Source organism: Typopeltis vanoorti, chromosome 19 (genome assembly GCF_054136105.1).
Source record: "Typopeltis vanoorti isolate ZY-2024b chromosome 19, IOZ_Tvanoo_1.0, whole genome shotgun sequence".
In the NCBI taxonomy this organism is placed as follows: domain Eukaryota; kingdom Metazoa; phylum Arthropoda; class Arachnida; order Uropygi; family Thelyphonidae; genus Typopeltis; species Typopeltis vanoorti.
Window position 1 is genome coordinate 15960213 of NC_143567.1, and position 22589 is coordinate 15982801.

Genomic DNA, 22589 nt, shown 5'->3' on the forward strand with positions numbered 1-22589 from the left:
ACTTTCCTTCATAATGTGATCCATATAGATAACAAATAACTGAGGGGATAAAGCACATCCTTGTCTGACACCAGATTTAATATTAAACCATCTTCCTGTACTTTCTTCAATTCTAACTGTTGACTTACAACTCAAATAAAGACTAAGTATTGCTTGATATAATGCTCCATTGACACCATACAACTGTAGCACTTTGAACAGCTTCTCTCTTGGCACCCTGTCATATGCATTTTCCAGATCTACAAAACTTAAATACAGATCTTTGTTATATTCCCACAATTTCTTAACTATTTTACGTAACATGAAAATTTGATCCTGATGGCCTCTATTTGACCTGAATCCAGCTTGCTCTTCACCAAGCTTCCCTTACACAATCCTATTCAACTGTTTCTCAAGTATACTTGCCTAAATCTTACCAGGAAGACTCAGTAGAAAAATACCTGTGTAATTATCACATTCAGTTTCATTTCCCTATTTATATATGAGCACTATGTGAGCTCTACTCCAATCATCCAGAATTTGTCCCTCTGTCCAGGCCTTCTGAACTATGCAGTGCAGCCACTGTAAAACTTTCATACCTCCATACTTGAGCATTTCTCGTCGAATATCATCTATTCCAACTGCCTTTTCACATTTCAGGCTTTTGATGGCTTTTTCTACTTCAATTTCAAGTATGGATATAGCTTTAATTAATTTTCTGTTCATTTCCAAATTTAATTTGCATTCATCACTTTTATTTATTCATGTGGAGTTCCCCCCGTTTCCTCAACAGCCACTTAGGACTGGTTGAAGTAATAACTATATCCTATGACAGTGGCCTGTGTGTTCACGGAGCCGGTTTGCCTGCTTGCGGGATGAAAAAAAACCCAAATAAACTGGTGGAAAAAAACCTGCTGTCCCCACCCAAGACCGACTTACTTGGCTATGGCTGAGGAAGATCCTTAAGTCGTCGATGGGAATCAAACCTAGGACACTCCTTCCCCAGGCATATGGTTGTGAAGTACATAGCCACTAGGCTAACCATGTGGATGCCATCATCACTAAAGTATGGATATGTATTCCTGGTTGCATGCCTGGTCAGTGTTTTTACCACTGTGCTGTCACTGATTGTTCCATTTAGCAATTTTTTTGAATAATTACTCCATACTTCAAGGATATCCTATTCTCCTGTTTTCATGTCACCTTAATCATCTCTAATTTCTTTTACAGAACTCTTTCCTCCATTTCTGAGCTTCCTTAACAACCTCCAGAATATCTTTCTGCCTTCTTGATATTTATTTTCTGTGTTCTTACAAAGTCTTCCCATGACTTTTGTTTAGCTAGTTTTACACAGTGTTTAGCTTTCTTACATTTGTCTCTGTATTCGCTACGAGCACAAGCCGAATTATTTGCCAGGAACTTTAGATATGCTTTCTTCTTTTCCTTCACTGCTTCTTTAACTTCCTGTGTCCACCATGTAGTTCCGATTTTTCTATCCTTGTAGACAACCTCGCCATGTGCCTCTCTGGCTGAATCAATCAATGTTTTCTTCAGGGCTTGCCACTGAATCACCAAGGTTTGGTTCCTGTTCTCAAACTCTCATTTTTTTCTTCAATTATTTTTGTGAATTTTAGTCTACAGTTCACATCTAACAGCTGCTCAACTTTTATTTGCTTTAAAACTTTCTTACATGTTAATTCTTTTCAATATGAAATTCAATTTTATCCTGCTCAAGACTAAATGGTGATCACTTCCAATTTCAAATCCTCTGTACACTCTGGTGTCCTGCACCAGTGGGAAAACATCACTATCAACAATAACATAGTCAATGAGACTTTTCTTATTCCTTGCCTCTTCTCTCCATGTGAATTTGTGCACATTTTAATGTTGGAATATTGTGTTAGTAATAACCAGTCCATGTTCTGAGCAGAAATCCAACAGGTATTTGCCATTATTATTAGTTTTGCTCTTTTCTCCTAATTTTTCCAAAATATTTTTATCTCATCTCATCTCAACTTCTTTATACCCTCTTTTACCTTGTGGTGTCGAGGGTTAATTCATCATCGGACCTCAAACCGTTCACAGGATCAGGTGGTCAGCCCTATGCCCCGGTGTATCCTATGTCCTGTAGTGTTGAGTTCTCAAGGCCTGTTTGCCTGCTTTGTGGGATGAAAAACAACAGGATAAACTGGGGAAAAAACCCTACTGTCCACACCCAAGACCGGCTAACTTGGCTAAATATTTTTAAATGTCTGACAATCATTTCGTACTATGCTATTTAGATCCCCAACAAGGATCAACTTTTCATTTTTCATTGTGTCAGTTGCTTTCTCTAAACTTCAAAAAATTCCTCCACTTCTACCCTAGTAGAATCTTCTGTGGGATGATAGGCACAAATAAGTCTCATTATTCATTCCCCATTCTGATATTTGCCCACACCACTCTACTTGAAATACTATGGCTACTCCTTCTTTTCCTTGATTTTCTGCACAAAAGTGCAGTATGAGCAGAAATTGGCAAAGCAGGTGAAGAAAAACCCTAGAGCGTCTTTTAGATACATGGCAAGTAGAAGGAAGAATGACCATGGTATAGTTCGCCCACCGTTTGTAGGTTTCTGCTTCGCGTCTTTCCAAGAATAGTCGATTCATGCTGAAGGGGAGAAAGAAATGAAAGATGTCTGAATTGGTCGCCAACACGCGAAATCACGTGCTTTATAGGTAAAATTTTCCAAATGTTACACAAGCAGCATAGTTAACTACAATAATCATAAAAGAGAAGTTAATTTTCCGACCGGTAATAATAAACAACTCATTCCACAATATGGAGTGATTACCCTATTATCGGAATGGATTCTCCTTTTTCTGAGATGTGCAGAAGTGTCGAAGGATCTCTAATCGGTGGGCGAACTATAAGATGATGCTAATGAATAAAAGTGGTAGAATGGTAACTGCTGTAGAAGGCATTGTTGAGGTATTCAGTGGTAACCTGGCTTCTCTCTTGGCACCTTGTCACATGCCTTTTCCAGATCTAAAAAAATTTAAATGCAGATCTTTCTTATATTCCCATGATTTCTCAACTACTTGTCGTAAAATGAAAATCTGATCCTGGCAGCCTCTATTTGGCCTGAATCCAGCTTGTTCACCAAGCTTCCTTTACACAATCCTGAATCGTTTCTCAAGTATACTTGCATAATCTTACCAGGAACACTCAGTAGAAAAATACCTCTGTAATTTTTACATTCAGTTTTATTTCCCTTTTAATGCATGGGTACTATGAGAGCTCTACTCCAATCATCTGGAATTTGTACCTCTGTCCAGGCTTTCTGAACTATGCAGTGCAACTACTATAAGACTTTTATACCTCCATACTTGAGTATTTCTGTTCGAATATCATCTATTCCAGCTTCCTTTCCACATTTCAGGCTTTTGATTTCTTTTTCTACTTCAAGTATGGATATAGCTTTGCTTATTCTGTTGTTCATTTCCAAATTTAATTTGCCATCATCACTTAAACTGTACCTAAATAACTGAAATATTTTACTTGTTCTATAGGATCTGCAATCAGAATGCAGCTGATATTCTCTATGCACCTGCCTATTTTCATAGGCAGGTGCATAGAGAATATGAAGCAGGTGCACAGCCCAAATTTGTTACAGCTGTTATTCAATTTAGTTAGAAAATCCTGAAGACTTGTACTGGATGCATAAAGCAAAATAACTAAGTTTGATATCTCCGAATCTAATATTAGGTTTAATGCCACTTTCTTTCATAATTGATCCATACAGATGATGAATAAGAGTAGAGAAAATGTGCATCCTTGTCTTATCCCTGATTTTACATCAAACCATTTTTCTGTATTTCTTTCAATTCTAACAGCTGACTTACAACTTAAATATGGATTACGTATTGCTCTATACATAATGTTCCAGTTGCCCCATATAATAATTGTAGTGCTTTGAATGCTTTTCTCTGGGAACCACATATGCCTTTCCCAGATCTACAAACTTAAGTAATCCTTGTCATATTCCCATATTTTCTAAGCTATTTGTCATAAAGCAAAAATCTGATCTTAACAACCTCTATTTGGCTTGAACTCAGCTTTTCCAACTTTCACTTCCAATTTATATCAGCTTCTTTTCAAAGTATGCTTGCTCAAATCTTATGTGGAACACTTAGTAAAGAAATTCCTCTGTAATTCTCACAGTCAGCTTTATTTCCTTTTTTATAGATGGGAACTATGAGAGTGATACTCCAATTATCTGGAATTCAATCTTCTTACCAGGTCTTTTGAATTATGCAGTGTAGCCACTGCAAAACTGTTATATCTGTATATTTGAGCATTTCTGAACAAATATTATCTACTACTGCTGCCTTTTCACACTTGAAGTTTTTGATGGCTTTTTCTACCACAAGAATTGATATGCTCCTGTTTGCATTCCTCTTGAAAATGTTCTGCTACTGTTCTGTCACAGCTTGTTTTGTTTAGCAGTCATTCAAGATAATACTCCAGACATATAGGATATCCTTACCTTTTTTATTTTCTTTCTTGTATGAACAATAAAAGTAAAGAATGGAGTTCTTAATGAAATAAATAATCTCTAACTATGGTAGTGGTGATTTTTTTCCTACAAATAGGCAAAGTACATAAGTCACTTCCTGTGGATAAAGAATGCAATGTATCTATATGCAGGAAATGAGAAGGAATGTGGTAAAGAATATGGTAATCATCCTGCTTATTAGAGGCCTGAAGTGGCTTCAAAAAGTCCCACATTTGGTCTCTAGAGAAGGGTTTCCTGACTACATAAAAAAATAAATAAATAATACTAAATATTATATAAAAGGGATAAAAATTTTTAAAAAAATATTCTTGGCCAAACATCCACAGTACAAATGACTACAGGTTTACAAATAACATTTTGTGGGTGGGAAACACATATAAAAAATTAAGGAAAGGGAGGAAAAAATGGAATGTGATAATATAACTGTCCAAAAACAGCACAGTATTATTAAGAATAAGATAAAGCTCTTTACATATATCGTAAATAAATCTTTTGAACATGCAAATTTATAGAACACTTAAAGCTTGCTTCACTTCTTCCATTATCTAAAGGAAGTAACAGAAATGAAATGAGAAAGTTCAGACTCACATCATTATCTGCAGTCTCACATCTATGCAGAAAGTAAAGAAAGAATGAATATGAAAGAATAAATAACTCTAGAGAATGCAGATGGTATGTAGATGACACTTACAGAAGAAGAGATTGTTGAACTAATGAGTGCCCACTTTGCTTATAGCAATCAACTTGGTGTGTGTGCAACACTGAACACACTGCTACCTTGTCACTGGAAGAAGAAACTCAGGTGTATGAGGTGGAGGAGACACTAGAGCTGTCACACAAATATAATAAGAATTTGGAAATAAAGACTGATGGGATATCAGAACGGATGATAAAAGTTGAACTAGCTATTCCTTTGACCTATATGTATAATTTGAGCAGAGGGAAGTATAATCTCAGCACAGGGAAGACTCTACAACTGTGATAAAAAATTAATGATAATTCCATTGAACAAGGGTGATGTAATGACTGGTGTGTCTAACTATTGACCTATCAGTATCTCTGGAATGATGGTGAAGATTTTGGAAAAGTTGGTAAGAGATCACACAGAGAATCTATACTTTGTAATGAACAGCAAGGATTTACCAAGGAAATGTCATGTTTAAGCAACTTGCTCACATACTATAATAATGTTACTGTTGAGTTAAACAAGAAGAATGGATACACCATGGTACTTTTGGATTTTGCTAAGGTTTTTAACAGAATACAGCATAGAAGTCTTGCGTATATTGGAGAATATGAGATTAGATTATAAAATATTACCATGGGTAAAAGGATGGCTGATTGACAGATATCAAAAAGTGGTATGTGGGTGATGTGAGTGTACAAGATTTAAGGTAACCAGTAGTGTACCCCAGGGTTCAGTCCTTGGCCTATTGTTATTCAGGCTTTACAATAATGATATTGGTAAGGATGTATGTAATATAAACAGGTGGTATGCAGCTATTTGCTAATGATGCAAAGACAGACAGACAGAGTAATCAGCAACGCTGCAGATCATATGCAATACTTGTAGAATAGGCTGGAGCTGTGGGCATGTGAAAATAGCTGTTATTTCAATGTTAATAAATACAAAGTGATGCACTTTGGTGTGGTGTGATGAGATATCCAGTGAGAGAAAGAGAGAGTGCAAAAGAGAATGTTCATATCAATATTGCAGAATACAGATTATGATTGAGATATTTACGGACTGCAGATTCTAGCAAACAGGATAAAGAGGGGTCATATGATTGAGACTTACAAGATGGAATTTTTGTTTTATGAAGGGTGAGAGGTCATCCATGGAAGTTGAGAATGATTGCAGCAAAGAAAGAGGTGAGAGCTAGATTTTTCTCTCATAGTGCGGTGCATGATTGGAATGGATTGCCATTGGAGGTGGTGAGTGCAGATAGTGTGAATGAATTCAAGAAAGGTATGACAGCTAGTATAGTGATATGTGGCCTCTTTCAATAAGTCCCTGATTCCCTGGAGGTCTCTCTTAATAATAAGAAGAAGAACGCGAATAATAAACAATGGCAATTTGTTTTCTTACTTGGACATGATGGTGGAGCTCCAGAAAGCCAATAATCTGGTTGGCCATCTTGTGGATCATATACACATTGTCGGAAGCTTGCAGTTGATGTTGAGCGAAGTGGTCGTCCAATCTCATTGCAAGAAATAGTAACATTTTCAAAAAAGGGGATGAACTTCCCATTAACATTAAAGTGCGTAGAGAGTCCTTGAGATGGGTCATCTGAGAGTGCTTCACACTGGGCATCTAGAATTGTAGAAATTTACAAGAACTATATTAAAAACAATTTAAAAACTTTTTTCAATGGAATTTTATTATTATATTGAATAATATCATTAAGTATAGATGGCAGTTCACGCTCCTGAAAGAAATAAATTTATTAAGTGTAATTGAGATTTCTAGGAAATTCACCAACAATTATCATTTATGATATCTCTGAACCAATTTCAAAAAATCCTTTAAAAATACAATCTAATGATTGCATTCATTCCTTTCAACAAACTTTCCTCTTGGTTGCCATCTTTTAAAGATAAATGATCTCTTTTTCTTCTGGGATATACCAAATTACATCTGATGGTCACCTTTCCTACTTCAGACAAACTGGATGTTCTGTGATTACTAGATCACAGTCTTACATCGTTAACAAGAAATCTGACCTATATCACATGGAAATGATACCAACCACAATATTCTCTAGTCTGGAACAATTTACTGCATCACTGCGATCACAAGTTTGAATATTTGTTTAAAGAGAATGCCAAGGCCTTGCTCTATTGCCCTTACCTCTTTCTCGTGGAATTTTTTACTAAGTAATTTAAGGAAATTACAACATCAATATATATTAAAATAAATTTTAATATACTTCAATATTTCAGCAACATCACGTTGCCATTTTCAAGAAACTTAAGAACAAGACACGTGCACGTAGGCACAACAAACAGTAAATGAGGAAGAAGCAGGAAGCTATTATTTCTCCTGAAGTTCTGATGGTGCCCCCTAGCAGACAATGTTGGTATTCTTTGGCAATTGAGCTGGAGGTCTTCTGATGTAGGTTTCCCAAATTTGAGGCAGTCTCATGCAGCCAAATTTGTTGAGGTTTGGATCGTATTTTAGGGCTGAAGCTGATTCCATGAAAAGCCTTTCATATTTATATTTACTAAAGTGTATTATCGTGGCTTTCTTCCACCGTATTCCATGGCAGGTATCCAGCGTATGGTCAGCAAGACCAGAGTGGCTGTATTGGTGAAACCAGATGTAGTCCTTTTGTTCTGAAATTCTGATATTGGCTGTTCTGCCTATTTGGCCAAAGTAGCACAGCTTACAGCTGCAAGGGACCTGGTATACACCAGGTAGGGCTAGGGGGGGGGAGGTTGGTCTTTAGTAGAGCGGATAAGGGAAGCCGATTTTTTATATGGTCTGTAACAAGAAGTTAAGTCATGTTTTTTTAGGATTTTTGTAATTTTTTCCGAGGTGCCTCAGATATAGGGTATGGTGATGGATTTAGAGTAATCCTTGTTGTGAGGGGGGGGGGGGGTAGCCATTGGCTGAGAAAGTGTTGTGAATGTGGTTTAGTTCTGTGGTTAGGGCATTGTCATTTGAACAGATAAGTTTAGCCCTGTTGTGTAGTGTCTTAATGACTCCATATTGTTGCGAGGAGGGGTGGTTGGATTGTTGGTGAATGTATTGGTGGGTTTTCTATAGACTGAGAAAACCAGGGTTCCATCAGGCTGGCAGGTGACTAGTGTGTCTAAGAAAGGAAGGCAGTTGTTTTTTTCTTCTTCCAGGGTGAATTTGATTCTGGGGTGTTGGTTGTTTATATGTGTTAGGAAGGAGAGGAGTGCATTGGAGCCATGTGGCCAAATAGCAAACACATCATCAACATAGCGAAGCCAAATGGTTGGTTTTTGTGGGGCAGAGTTTAAGGTTTTCTCTTCAAAAGTCTCCATGTAAAAGTTGGCCAAGGGTGGGGAGAGTGGAGAACCCATGGCTGTCTCCTCTATTTGTTTGTAGAATTTTCCTTGCCAAACAAAATAGCCTGAGTTCATTGTGAACTGAAAAAGGGCTGTGATATCGGGAGGAAATTTAGCTTGGATTAGCTCTAAGGATTCTCTGAGTGGGACATTTGTGAATAAGGAGGAGGCATCAAAACTGACCATTATGTCAGTGTGTTTGAGTGTAAGGTTTTCTGTGCTGGCTTTGAAGTGGGCTGAGTTTTTTTATGTGTGAAGGTGTGTTGCCAGTATAGTGTGAGAGAGCTTTGGCTAAATGCTTAGCTAGTTTGTATGTGGGGGAATCAATGCCATCCACTATGGGATGTAATGGCGCATTTTTGTTATGTATTTTTGGGAGTCCATAAATACGGGGGGGGGGGGGTATGGAGTTAAATGGTTTTAATTTGTTGGTGATTTCTACAGGCCAAGAAGTGACCTTCTTAAGGAGCCTGTGGAGTTTTCTAATTTGTGAGTTGGTGGGATTGTACTCAATAGGTAGGTAATTAGCCCGATCTAACAATTAAAGCTTTCAGCTTGCCTGTGTAATCCTTTTGGTTAAGCAATACTGTGGCATTCCCTTTATCAGGTTTGGTGATTATTATTTTCTTGTTTTTCTTTAATTCCAGTAGAGATTTAATTTCCTTATTGGGCATGTTGGCTTTTGGTGGTTTAGCTTTGGTCAGAACACAAGCTACGTCCAGTGTAATATCGTTGGCGACGTGGTTTGGAAGGTGTCGTATCCCGCATTCAATTCTTATCATAATATCTTCAGCAGGTATTCTTCTGGGTGCGATGGCGAAGTTGTGGCCATGTGCGAAGGCATCAAGTGCTTCAGGTTTTACACTAAATGACGAAAGATTGACTACCGTTTTGGTAGGAAGTTGTGGATTCGAGATCGAGTTTTTTTTTAAATTTTCAAATTTTTTGCTGTGTCGATCTTGTACTTTTTTAAATTCTTTCTCCACTGCAGTGCACAGATGTCGTATAAAATAGACCAAATTTCGTGGCTTAAGGTGCTTGAAAGGTCATCTTCGAGTGCCTGTATAGCTAAGATAGCATCATTCAGTAAACGGCGAGTCGCAGCAATTTGTTCTCTGAGTAAGGCTTGGCTGGCACAGTTATAAATATGAAGAGCCTTTTGTGGTGCTTGAATTTCACACAGTTAGGAATTATCTGGTTATCCCAGCAGCGTTTTAGGAAGGCGAGACGATTCAGTTGTCTTGATAGCTTTAACTTCATTTTACTGTAATGGTGTGCTTTACATGCGATATCATCTCTGTGGATTATTGTAATTCTTGTGGAAGGGCTTAGACGTTGGTTATGCATTTTCAGTAGTAATTTAAGGAAATTACGTCAACTAGGATATACATTAAAATAAATTTTAATATACTTCAATATTTCGGCAACGTCACGTTGACATTTTCAAGAAACTTAAGAACAAGACACGTGCACGCAGGCACAACAAACAGTAAATGAGGAAGAAGCAGGAAGCTATTATTTCTCCTAAAGTACTGATAGTGCCCCCCTAGCGGGAAATGTTGGTATTCTTGGGCGATTGGGCTGTAGATCTTCTGATGTAGATTTCTCAAATTTGAGGCAGTCTCATGCAGCCAAATTTGTTGAGGTTTGGTTTGTTTCTTAGGGCTGAAGCTGATTCCACGAAAAGCCTTTCATATTTGTATTTATTACGGTGTACTATCGTGGCTTTCTTCCACCGTATTCTATGACAGGTATCTAATGCATGGTCAGCAAGACCAGAGTGGCTGTATTGGTGAAACCGGATGTAGTCCTTGTGTTCTGAAATTCTGATATTGGCTGTCCTGCCTGTTTGGCCAAAGTAGGACAGCTTGCCCTTACCTAAATTGTAATGACTGCCTTTCCTTACCAAAGATATTGAAAAGTCTCATTGAAATCAGACATAATTTAAAAAAAATGTTTTTTGAAATAATCTAATGCTTCTCCTCTAGACTACATGTGTTGTTCTATGTATGCCGTCATGTAGCTCTTACTATTGTAAATAATCCATTGTTTGTGTTCTACATTGTATTCAACTACACCAGTGCCACTGATGATGACCTATAATTTTCAGGTTGAAATATCTGGCTACCAAAGTTTAGTACATCCTTATCCCTATGTTCATGCGTTAATTTTCGTTGTCATCATCACTGCCTGTTAAATTAAGTTTAAGAATAGCTTAGAGAAATGCACAAGGCACTAAGGTAGTATTAAGTTTCATTATTACTAGCTTCTAATAACAATTTTCTTTTGAATTAATTATCATGTGAAAGTTTTCCAATGTTATTGATCTTATATTTTATCCTTTAAAGGAATTATAAAATGGATCAATGAACCTAAGATCTTGGTCTTATTTCAGTCTTTTTTTTTTCCTGTTTATCATGGCATCAAGAAGCTATGCACCCTAATTATGTAATAATAAAAACCAGAGAGAAAACTGACAACCCAACTGCAAAGAGCTGACATGCAACATCTACTTTTTTGTGATTGGGTAATCAAAGATATGTAATACTATATTCTCTTTCCTATTTATTTTCACATTTACAATATATAACTTTTTTTTAATACTGGTTGTTAAAAGAATATCATAAATATCATATTTTATGAAAAATCAGCTAGTTAAAATATCATCACTATTAGATCAATGATGCAATACATCAACGATATCCAAACAGTATAAGTGCAGAAATTTTAAGTAAATAAATTACAGAAAATCAACACACTACACAAAGTTTAAGTAAACAAATTACAGTGCTTCAACATAATTAAATCAATGCTGCCAATTATATATTTGGTTTAATCCTTTATCCAAGTATAAGCAAACAAAGTTTGTGCCTGAAGTATTTTCAGGACTGGGGCAACTCGTGGTAAAGGTAGTATAAGTTCTGATTACTTCCATCAACTAAATTAATACTGCTTAACTAAATACTATACTATATTATTAGAAATACCTATGTTCATTGCTAAAAGTAAATGACAGATCAAGATGATAGCTTTTGGTATGCAACCTATGCAAAAAATGATAATTTCACATTTCTGGATGTCTCCTAGATTTCTATGGAATCAAAAGACACATCATGGAGGTCCTCATAATCAAACCATACTTTAAACTCATATTGTTTCCACATACACTCACTCACTCTCAGATGATGCATTTACCAATGACTCTAAAAGCAAAATACAGGTTCGTAACTCTGTTGATGGGATGTGCATGCATGTGAACACACACACACACACACACACCCTTCTAGAAATGGCCTATTGTTCTGTCATTTTACTTCACTATGTATCGCATAGTTGATGTATCCCAGACTTCAAACCTTTACATTTAGCTGAATTAAACTGACATTCCCATTTATTTGCCCATCTGTCCATTTTATTCAAACCCACATCTGCACTATTACTAATAACCCTTCCCAACTTCACATTATCTGCAAACTATTCAATATTTCCCTGCAATCTATTGACAATGTCATTGATATAAAGGTTAAATAATACAAGTCCCTGTACTGAGCCCTGTGGGACCCACTTATATCCTTCTGCTTCCTTAATACTGCTGTCTCATATATGTCAAAATCATGTTATCTCTCTTCCTGTTTCACTAAGCTCTGCAGATGGCATACTCTCAATTTGTCCTCATACTCAACATTCCAGAGATCTGATAATCTAATTCACTCTTCTCTGAAATATTTCCAAATCTCTCCTCTCTCTCAATTTCCTGGCCTGATTGTTCAATTAAAGTGTCATATATCACTGAAGTCTCATAAGATTCATTGCCTCCCCCACTTCCTCCAGTACAGTTCCTTCAGCAGACTATGCAGCCTCCCAGTGATGTATCCCAGGCTTCAAAACTTAACATTTAGCTGAATTAAATTACCATTCCCTATTTATATTTCCCATCTGTCCATTTTATTCAAATGCTCCTGAAGGATTACTACATTTGTACTATTATTAATAACCCTTCCCAACTTCACATTATCTGCAAACAATTAAATATCCCTGTGTAATCCATTGACAATGTTATTAACATGAAAGTTAAATAATACAAGTCCCCATATTGAGCCCTGTGGGACCCACATATGACCTTCTGTTTCCTTGATACTGCTCCCTCATACAAAATTCTCTCTCAATATATCTATCAGACAGCCAATCCCCCAATCCAAATCACTAATCTGACATCTAAACCTATGTGCAGTAATTAAATATCAGCTTATCATTTGGCACCCTGTCAAATGCCTTGTAAAATCCAAAAAAATATCAGAATATGTCTTTCCCTCATCTACTGCTCTTGTCTTTTGCATCAGTCACTCTACTCCCATGTTTATTCAACAATATCATTCTTCCATAATCATTCCTCCTCCTATGGCCACATAATGAAAGAATTCCTTGGGATTTCCCTTGGATCTCATGGCCAATCTCTTCTCATATTTCAGTTTTGCCTTCCTTACCATACTAGTCACTGTCTTGGCCTGAGTCATATTCTTCATGAATCTGATCATCTCTCTGTCTCTCTTTCATAACCTCTTTTTCGCATGCAGTTCTTGTTTGATATTATTTGTCATCCACTTTACACCAAATTGTTTCTCTTTCTCATTTGTGATATACAACTTGTATATCACAAATTACTACTAATAAATATTTCTTCCCAAGTTCCCAAGCACTGATGATATCTTGCCCTTCCTATTCCTCCATCCATGGAACTGCCTCAAGCTAACACCATTAAAGATGTGCTAATAATATTGAAATTCATTTTCATCATAGTTTTACCTTTTATTAGACTGAGTGACTCATAATACTGGTTACCTTCCATACTATACTCATCTTTACACAATAATAAATCTGTAAAATGTTTCTGCATAATATCTAAATTAATTTAAAGTTTATTTTTATAAAATTTGCAAATGTACTTACATTCACATGCTGGAACAGTGCCATTCCAAACACCATTGCTTGTGCAAAGTAAAGTAGCGGTGCCTATCATAATATAACCAAAATCACACTGAAAATGAACAATGTCACCAAAGTGAAAAGAAGAATATGTTGAGAGAATGATTCCATTTGCAGGACTCTTAAGAGTAGGGCACATTTTAGCTAAAACAGGAAGAAGTGATTACTTTATTAATTTCAAAAAAAAGTAAAATGTGTTCATTTTAAAATACATTTTCACAAATGGCACAAGCTAAAGTGCATGCAAACAAACTGGATGTATAAACAATAATTTTATAAATCATGTACAAACTCAAAATATTGCATAATATAAATTAAAGATACCAAGAAATTATATACTTGGTTTAATCCTTTATCCAAGTGTACGCAAACCAAGTTTGTGCCTGAAGTATTTTCAGGACTGGGGCAACTCGTATAAGGAAGGTAAGACTTCACATCACTTGCCTTAGTATCCCATAATGCAAAGCACATCTCCTTCTGGACATGTATAAGGAAGCTAAGACTTCACATCACTTATCTTAGTATCCCGTAATGCAAAGCACATCTCCTTCTGGACATGTATAAGGAAGCTAAGACTTCACATCACTTGCCTTAGTATCCCGTAATGCAAAGCACATCTCCTTCTGGACATGTATAAGGAAGCTAAGACTTCACATCACTTGCCTTAGTATCCCGTAAAGCACATCTCCTTCTGGACATGTATAATGTTATGCATTATGGGAAGGTTCATTATCCAGACCAGTTTCAACCTTTATCAAGATCTCTTCAGTCAGAGCCAGACCCAGAGGTAATACTAAGGTTGAAGTAATGTGAAAGTCATATTTTCATATTCGAGTTGCCAAAAGGTGTCACACCTTATTATTAAATTACTCTGGATTAGAGAATGCTGTTGGAAGTTTTTTTCACTTTTATATACTATAAATTAAAGATACCAAGAAGTTATATACTTTATCCAACTTTAGCAAACAAAGTTTGTGCCTGAAGTATTTTCAGGATTGGGGCAACTCGTCTACTCGGGTATCTAGTGCATGGTCTGCAAGTCCTGAGCAGCTGTATTGGTGAAACTGGATGTAGTCTTTGTGTTCGGATATACTGATATTAGCTCTCCTGCCAGTTTGGCTGTAGTGGGACAATTTACAGCTGCAAGAGACCTGGTAAACTCCAGGTAAGTCTAGGGAAAGTGGCTGGTCTTTGGCATAGCGGATAAGGGATGCCAATTTCTTATGTGATTTGTAACAGGTAGTCAGGTCATATTTTTTTTAGGATTTTTGTGAGCTCTTCAGACGTGCCTCAGATATACGAAATGGTGATAGATTTAGTGTAATCTCTGTTAAGAAGGGGGGGGGGGGTTAAACATCATCATCATCATCAAATTCCTGCCATGTACCCTCAAGGGGTGTAAAGGATATGACAGTACTACATGAAAAAATTACATCATTACTAACTTCCTATCTACAATTTTCCTCCAAATCAGTCTGTTACTTGTCAAGACTCCAACATTATCAGATCTTATATTTCTATCGTGTAAGGCACTTTGTACCGTATCAATCCACCTATATCTTGGTCTTCCTCTGGGTCGTTTTCCTGCCAACCTGGCAGAGAACACTTGTTTTGCTAATCTTTCCTCTCCCATTCTATTTAAGTGACCATACCACCTGAGATTAGCTCTGCTAATGCATTCCTGGATGCTGACAATGTCAAGTTCTTTCCTAATATCCTCATTTTTAATATGATATTGCCATTGATGCCATCTGTTCATGCCTCTAATCTTTCTCAGGACTCTCATATCTGCGGTCACTAGTCTTTGGTCAAGTGTTAACGGTTTTAATATTTTCTGGATTTTTTGGGGGCTGTTGCCATTGGCTAAGAAGGTGTTAAGGATATGGTTAAGTTCAGTAGTTATGGCATTGTTGTCTAAACAGATTAATTTAGCCCTGTTATATAGGGTTTTTATAATCCCATATTGTTGTGAGGGGGAGGGGTGATTGCTGGCGAATGTATCTACCTGTATGGGTCAGTTTTCTGTAAACAGAGAAAGCCAAGGATCCATCAGTCTGGCATGTAATCAGACTGTCTAGAAAAGGAAGACTGTTGTTGTTTTCCAAGGTGAACTGGATTCTGGGGTACTGTTTAAGCATGTTAGGAAGTTGTTGAGCATGTCTAAGCCATTGGCCAAATAGCGAACACATCATCCACGTAGCTTAGCCAGACAATGGGTTTTTGTGGGGCTGAATTTAAGGCTTTTTCTTCAAAAGTCTCCATAAGGAAGTTTGCCATGGGTGGAGAGAGTGGCATGAACGAAACGGCCTGAGTTCATGGTGAACTGAAATAGGGCTGAGATATCAGGAGGAAATTTGGCTTGGATGAGATCTAAGGTATCTTCAAGTGGGACATTTGTGAATAAGGAGAAGGCATCAAAACTGAGCATTATGTCAGTGTGTTGGGGTGAGAGGTTTCTATACTGGCTTTAAAGTGGGTTGAGTTTTTAATGTGTGATGGTGTGTTGCCAGTATAATGTGTGAGCACATTGGCTAAACGTTTGGCTAATTTGTATGTGGGGGAATCAAACAAATTAGCCAAAGTGCTCACACATTATAACCAATTAACAACCCCCCCCCCCCTCTTAACAGAGATTACACTAAATCTATCACCATTCCATATATCTGTGGCACGTCTGTAAAGTTCACAAAAATCCTAAAAAAATATGACCTGACTACCTGTTACAAACCACATAAGAAATTGGCATGCCTTATCTGCTCCACCAAAGATCAGCCACTTACCCTAGACCTACCTGGAGTATACCAGGTCCCTTGCAGCTGTAAACTCACCTACTATGGCCAAACAGGCAGGACGCTAATGTCAGGATATCTGAGCACAAAGACTACATCCAGCTTCACCAATACAGCCACTCAGACTTGCAGCCCATGTACTAGATACCCATCACAGAATACGCTGGAAGAAAGCCACTTTACTATAGTGTAGCAAATATAAATATGAAAGATTGTTCCTGGAAACAGCCTCAGCACTAAAAACTTCCCAAATCTCAACAAATTTGGGTGCATGAGACTGCCCCAAATTTGGAAAGCTTGCATCCTCAGAACATCAACCCAATAGCCAGGACAACCCAATTTAGCCTGCTATGGGGGCACCTTCAGGATTCTAGGACCATGCCTTCTTCAGCCTCATTTGCTTGCTATAGTGCCTGCATGCACATATCATAGTTTTATGTTCCCAGATGGCAATATAACATTGCTGAGATATTGGAAGGTATTGATTAAAGTTTTTTAATTAATATTTTAGTATATGTTGTCATTTCCTGAAAAATTTAAAGTCACATCATTAAAGTCATAATCTTGTATGATGAGGCCTATAAATAAAACAAAAGTACAAAGTTCTATTTGTGTCATGTAAAAGTGTTTTTTTTTTTTAATGGTTCATGTATTTATTGGAGAAGAAGTGCATGATAATCAAGCATTCAATTCTGAAAATCTGAGTAAAACTAATTCACATTTTTTTTTTAGAGGACATTAATGAAATGCATATAGAAAGCAGTATACTTTATAAAAATTAACTTTGCAATTTAAACTGAAATAGATGATGAGGAAACTGGTGGCTGGTGGTTACTTGCCAAGAAATAGTATTCTTCTTTAATCCTTTATCCAATATAACTCATCAATTAATTTGATGAGTTCAAATTTAACTCATCAAACTTTATTCAAGTGTAAACCAACTTAGTTTGCTTACACGTGGATAAACGATTAAACAAGAATACAATTTTTGGGAAGTAAAATTTACTTTGTAATCAAATGAAAAAACTGTCTACATCTATTTTTGATCTAGAGGGATTTATAATAAGTTGATATAATATTTAATACTTCTATATGAGAAATATGTGATTTTTGCATTAATTTCAACTTGGTATCTTCCTGATCTGTTTCTCACTTTGATGAGACCTCAATAATCCAGTGCTAAAATACTGCTACCAGCTTCAATGTCTTAGAGTTAAGCAATTATTTGCAGTTTTCTCTCTCCATGTGAAGTACTTTGTTTATATCTGGCTGATGAGTCATGTTCACTGCCATGCACAACTGTGGGCAACATCTGCCAAAACAAGCTGATCTCACCTGAATTGTTCATAATATGAAGAAATTGTAATTATGAACAATTTCTTGGAAAGCTTTTACAGTCTTCTGCAGCTTTGAAATTTGATGATTACTTCTCTCCACAAATGACTCTGCACCTGAATCTATGATGCTACATAAACTACAACCATCCCTCATTATACAAGCACTTTGAATGCACATTCATTTTCTCATGGAAGTATTTTGCTTTTTCTCTAATTAATCAACCTGGTGCAGGAATCTTCTTTACTCATTGCTGCTGATACCATTAACACACCGCTTTCAAGGATATCTTTTTCTCCTGTTTTCATGTCACCTTTATCATCTCTAACTCCTTTTAGAGCACTCTTTCCTCCATTCCTAACCTTCTTCAACAACCTCCAGAATATTTTGCCACCTTCTTGATATTTATTTTCTATATTCTTGCCAAAGTCCTCCCATGACTTTTGTTTAGCTAGTTTTACACAGTGTTTAGCTTTCTTACATTTGTCTCTGTATTCTGTAAGAGTAAAAGCTGACTTATTTGCCAGGAACTTTTGATATGCTTTCTTCTTTTCCTTCACTGCCTCTTTAACTTCCTGTGTCCACCAGGGAGTTCTGATTTTTTTTATCCTTGCACACAACCTCACCACATGCCTCTCTGGCAGAATCAATCAATGTTTTCTTCAGAGTTTGCCACTGAATCTCCAAGGTTTGATTTCTGTTCTCAAACTCTTTCATTTTCTTTTCAATAATCTTTCTGTATTTTAATCTACAGTTCACATCTGAGAGCTGCTCAACTTTTATTCGCTTTAAAACTTTCTTACATGTCATTCTTTTCAATATGAAATTCAATTTTATCCTGCTCAAGACTAAATAGTGATCACTTCCAATTTCAAATCCTCTGTACACTCTGGTGTCCTGCACCAGGGAGAAAACATCACTATCAACAATAACATAGTCAATGAGACTTTTCTTATTCCTAGCCTCTTTTCTCCATGTGAATTTGTGCACATTTTTATGTTGGAACATGGTGTTAGTAATATCCAGTCCATGTCCTGAGCAGAAATTCAACAGATATTTGCCATTATTATTAGCTTTGCTCTTTTCTCCAAATTTTCCCAAAATATTTTTGTATGTCTCACAATCATTTCCTACTCTGCTATTTAGATCCCCAATAAGGACCAACTTTTCCTTTTTCATTGTGTCAGTTGCTTTTTCTAAAGCGTCAAAAAATTCCTCCAATTCTACCTTAGTAGAACCTTCTTTGGGACCATAGGCACAAATAAGTCTCATTGTCCAGTTCCCCATTCTCATATTTGCCCACATTACTCTACTTGAGACTGACTGCCATTCAAGAAGATTAGCCTCATATTTTGTGTCGAATACTATGGCTACTCCTTCTCTAGGACTCTAGCATTGATGTATAATTTTTTTATTTTATTTTATTTTATTTTTTTCATCAGAGGTCAGGCCAACAATTGTTGTAGTGGTTGGTCAGTGTCTTTAACAAACCGGTTTGATTGTAGTGTAGCTTGTTTTCTGTGTATAGTTGTATGCTCCAGAAGATGACCTTGACATAAAGGTCAAAATGTCGAATGTAGATTTTAGTTATATTAAACTAAAGTTTTTATTCAAACATGGTAGTTGTCTCCATAATTTTCAAAAATGCGTTCTCTACTTCACATTTTATTTGTTTCGCTGTTCACAAGAGGATAAAATTTGAATTATGAAAATAAAACAATTATAACTATTTTGAAATACAAGATAATGTGTTTAACAAGGATGTTAGGACTAGATTTTTTGCTTGTAGGGCAGTGAATGTGTGGAATTCATTGCCAGATGTGGTTCTGATTGCCTCATCTGTGAATGAGTTTACGGATAAGTATGATAGATATTGTGTGAATACTGGTTAGTGTGTCAATGTAGGGTCTCCTGCAATGAGTCTTCTGACTCCATGGAGACAACATTATAATATTAATAATAAATCTTAGCAATACATTTATTCAGCACTGGCAATATTTGCCATCTTTTATTATTATGTATTTTTCAAAAGTAGGTTTTTTTCCCCAGTTTATCCTGAGGTTTTTCATCCTGCAAAGCAGGCAAACTGGCCTTGAGAACTCAACATTATGGACATAGGATACACTGGGGCGTAGGCCTGACCACCTTATCCTGTGAATGATTTGAGGTCCGATTATTAATATAAACCCTTGATACTGCAAGGTAAAAGAGGGTAAAAGGAAGATGAGATGAGATGAGATTTTTGTCAGAACGGTTAGCCTAGTGGCTGTGCACTTCACAACCATATGCCTGGGGAAGGAGTGTCCTAGGTTCGATTCCCATCAGTGACATGAGGAGCTGAAGGATCTTCCTCAGCCATAGCCAAGTTAGCTGGTCTTGGGAGTGGACAGTAGGATTTTTTCTCAGTTTATCCTGATTTTTCATCCCACAAAGCAGGCAAACCGGCCTTGAGAACTCAACACTATGGACATAGGATACACTGGAGCGTAGGGCTGACCACCTTATCCTGTGAACGGTTTGAGGTCCGTTCAAATATAAACCCTCGACACCACAAAGTAAAAGAGGGTAAAAGGAAGATGAGATGAGATGAGATTTTTCCAACCAGTGCAATGAACAAGGTATGTTATTCAGGTTCTTCCATTTTCCTGAAAATAATGCAGAAATTTTTAGTGATATTTTCAAATGATTGAACAAAAAATAATTACGTTAAATATACATGAAAAACACAATGGTTTCAAAACAGCATTTATTGAAATGAATTTAATCAAAATTTGTAGGCAAAATTTTTTTTCTTGATTTTTATGTAATGAATGGCTTTTTGCATTTCCAACTTCAGTTTACCAACTGAAAAGTTTAAGCCAGCAAACTGTCAACCACTCTACCCCACTTTCCATTCTCTTCAGCCATTAATGACAACACAAAGTGCTGATGACATTATGCTCTTTCTGAATCATTTCTATAGTCACTAAATTAGATTATATGAGTGTGGAATACACAGCAGCGTATCTTGGCTTTTACCACTCTTGGCAAATGCTCCAATGGCAAAGTGTTCTTACATTGTTGGGAATACAGCTTAAAGTTTTAAAATTTGTGTCACAAATGACATAGACCAAGATTTAACATACCTTACTGCAAAATATTTGATTTCTTTCTTTTTAATTCAATGCAGTGGAACAAAATCTCATTCTTGATTTTTTTTTTGTTTTAAACAATGAAGAAATAATTTTTCTTTCTAAACTAATCTGACTTAAAAGTAACCTAATCAAGAATAAAAGAATAATTTTCAAGAAAGCAAAAACTGCAATACAGATAAATAATTTGAATATATATATTCAGATTAAGCCACTGGGAATATTAAACATTAATTAAACGACTTTAAAGTTGGTCATAGCAGCATGTGTACCGCTGTGACCTCATAAAAAAACCACAGCATAATGCAATGGCTGCCAGCATAGGAATAAAACTTTTATCACCAGCTTGGTAGTCTACAAAAGCAAAGTGCTGTGCACATTGTTTATTTCCTACAAATGCAGTTGCAGTTAAGAAATGAATTAGAAGCAAGATTTTGACAAGATGCCTTAGTTGTTTATACAGACAGAACAATGGGAGGTAAAGAAAATCTGGTGTGACACACAAATGTCTTACATAATATATAATTAGTCACCTGAATGAAAGTATTAGAAGCACATACATTCTAAAACAATTCCAATATTGTTTCTTAAAATATCACTGTTCGATGGAATAGACAGTTGTTCCCCCCCCACCCCCACCCCTCCTAGAAGGCTGAATTTGATATAAGTGAACTGTAGCTAATATTGGCTTGTAGGGAAATTGCATCCATTGCCACCGATACATTTCTGAAGCCTTTTATTTCTCACTTAATAATCACGTCTGCTAAAATTTATAATTTCAAAATTATTTTTATTTTTCAACATAATCTCCCTTAAAACTAATACATTTATTCCAGCAATGCTCCACCACCATTATCCCATCCCTGTAGTGGTTCTCAGTAAGATCTGCAAAATATCCCTGCTGCAATCACTTCTTGATTCGAAGAAAAATGCTGACCAGCAAGGAAGAGTTTTATTTAGTTTTGGGAAGAGATAGAATTCAGAGGAAGCAAAATCTGGAGAATAGGGTGGATGTTTCAACAATTAGTGCAGTTCCCTTAATTTTCCCATTTCCAAAATACTTTTGTGGGTAGGTGCATTGTCCTGATGAAAGATGATTTTTTTCTTTTGCAAACCGGGTCTTTTTTCACAAATTTTTTCGTCTAGTCTGGTTGAAAGATCGGAATAATATTCTCCAGTTATTGTTGTACCCTTTTCAAGATAATTAATCAACAAAATGCCTTTAGCATCCCAAAACATTGATGCCATGACCTTTCCTGCTGATGGAACTGATTTTGTCTTCTTTGGTAATGAACAACTGGCTTCTGTCCACTGTTTTGACTGCTGTTTGGATTCTGGTGTGTAGTGGTGAATCCAAGTCTCATCCAAAGTAATAAATCAATACACAAAATCAGTTTTATTCTTGTTAAATCGCTCCAAGCACTGTTCAGAGATTTTCATGAGAGTGCGTTTTTTTATCTTCTGCAAGCAAGCGTGGCACCCATCTTGCGCAAAGCTTTTTCATATGCAATTCTTCATGCAAAATATATCCTACACGTTCTTTTGAAATGCCTATTGTCTCAGCAATTTCACGCACTTTGACTCGACAGTCATCCAATACCATATTGTGCACTTGATCAATGATTTCTGGTGTTGTTGTTACTTTTTGGATGTCCGTCAAGTGGATCATCTTCAAGGCTGGTATGGCCATGTTTAGACTTGGCAGCCCATTTCTTAATTGTCAAAAACGAAGGAGAAGAGTGCCCATAAACTTTGATGAACTTCGAATGAATTTCT

The 22589-nt window shown here is 36.5% G+C and overlaps 1 protein-coding gene across 1 annotated transcript in view; it reads right to left on the reverse strand.

Moving 5' to 3' along the window:
- The window catches only part of LOC150095877 (uncharacterized), a 710412-nt gene that overhangs the window by 478321 nt on the left and 209502 nt on the right, over positions 1-22589 (reverse strand). Inside the window, exons 19-20 of the mRNA XM_090409554.1 lie at positions 13523-13702; positions 6627-6851 (exon numbers count right to left, since the gene is read on the reverse strand). Coding sequence (XP_090265680.1) covers positions 6627-6851; positions 13523-13702 — 405 coding nt within the window. The remainder of the gene's footprint in view (positions 1-6626; positions 6852-13522; positions 13703-22589) is intronic.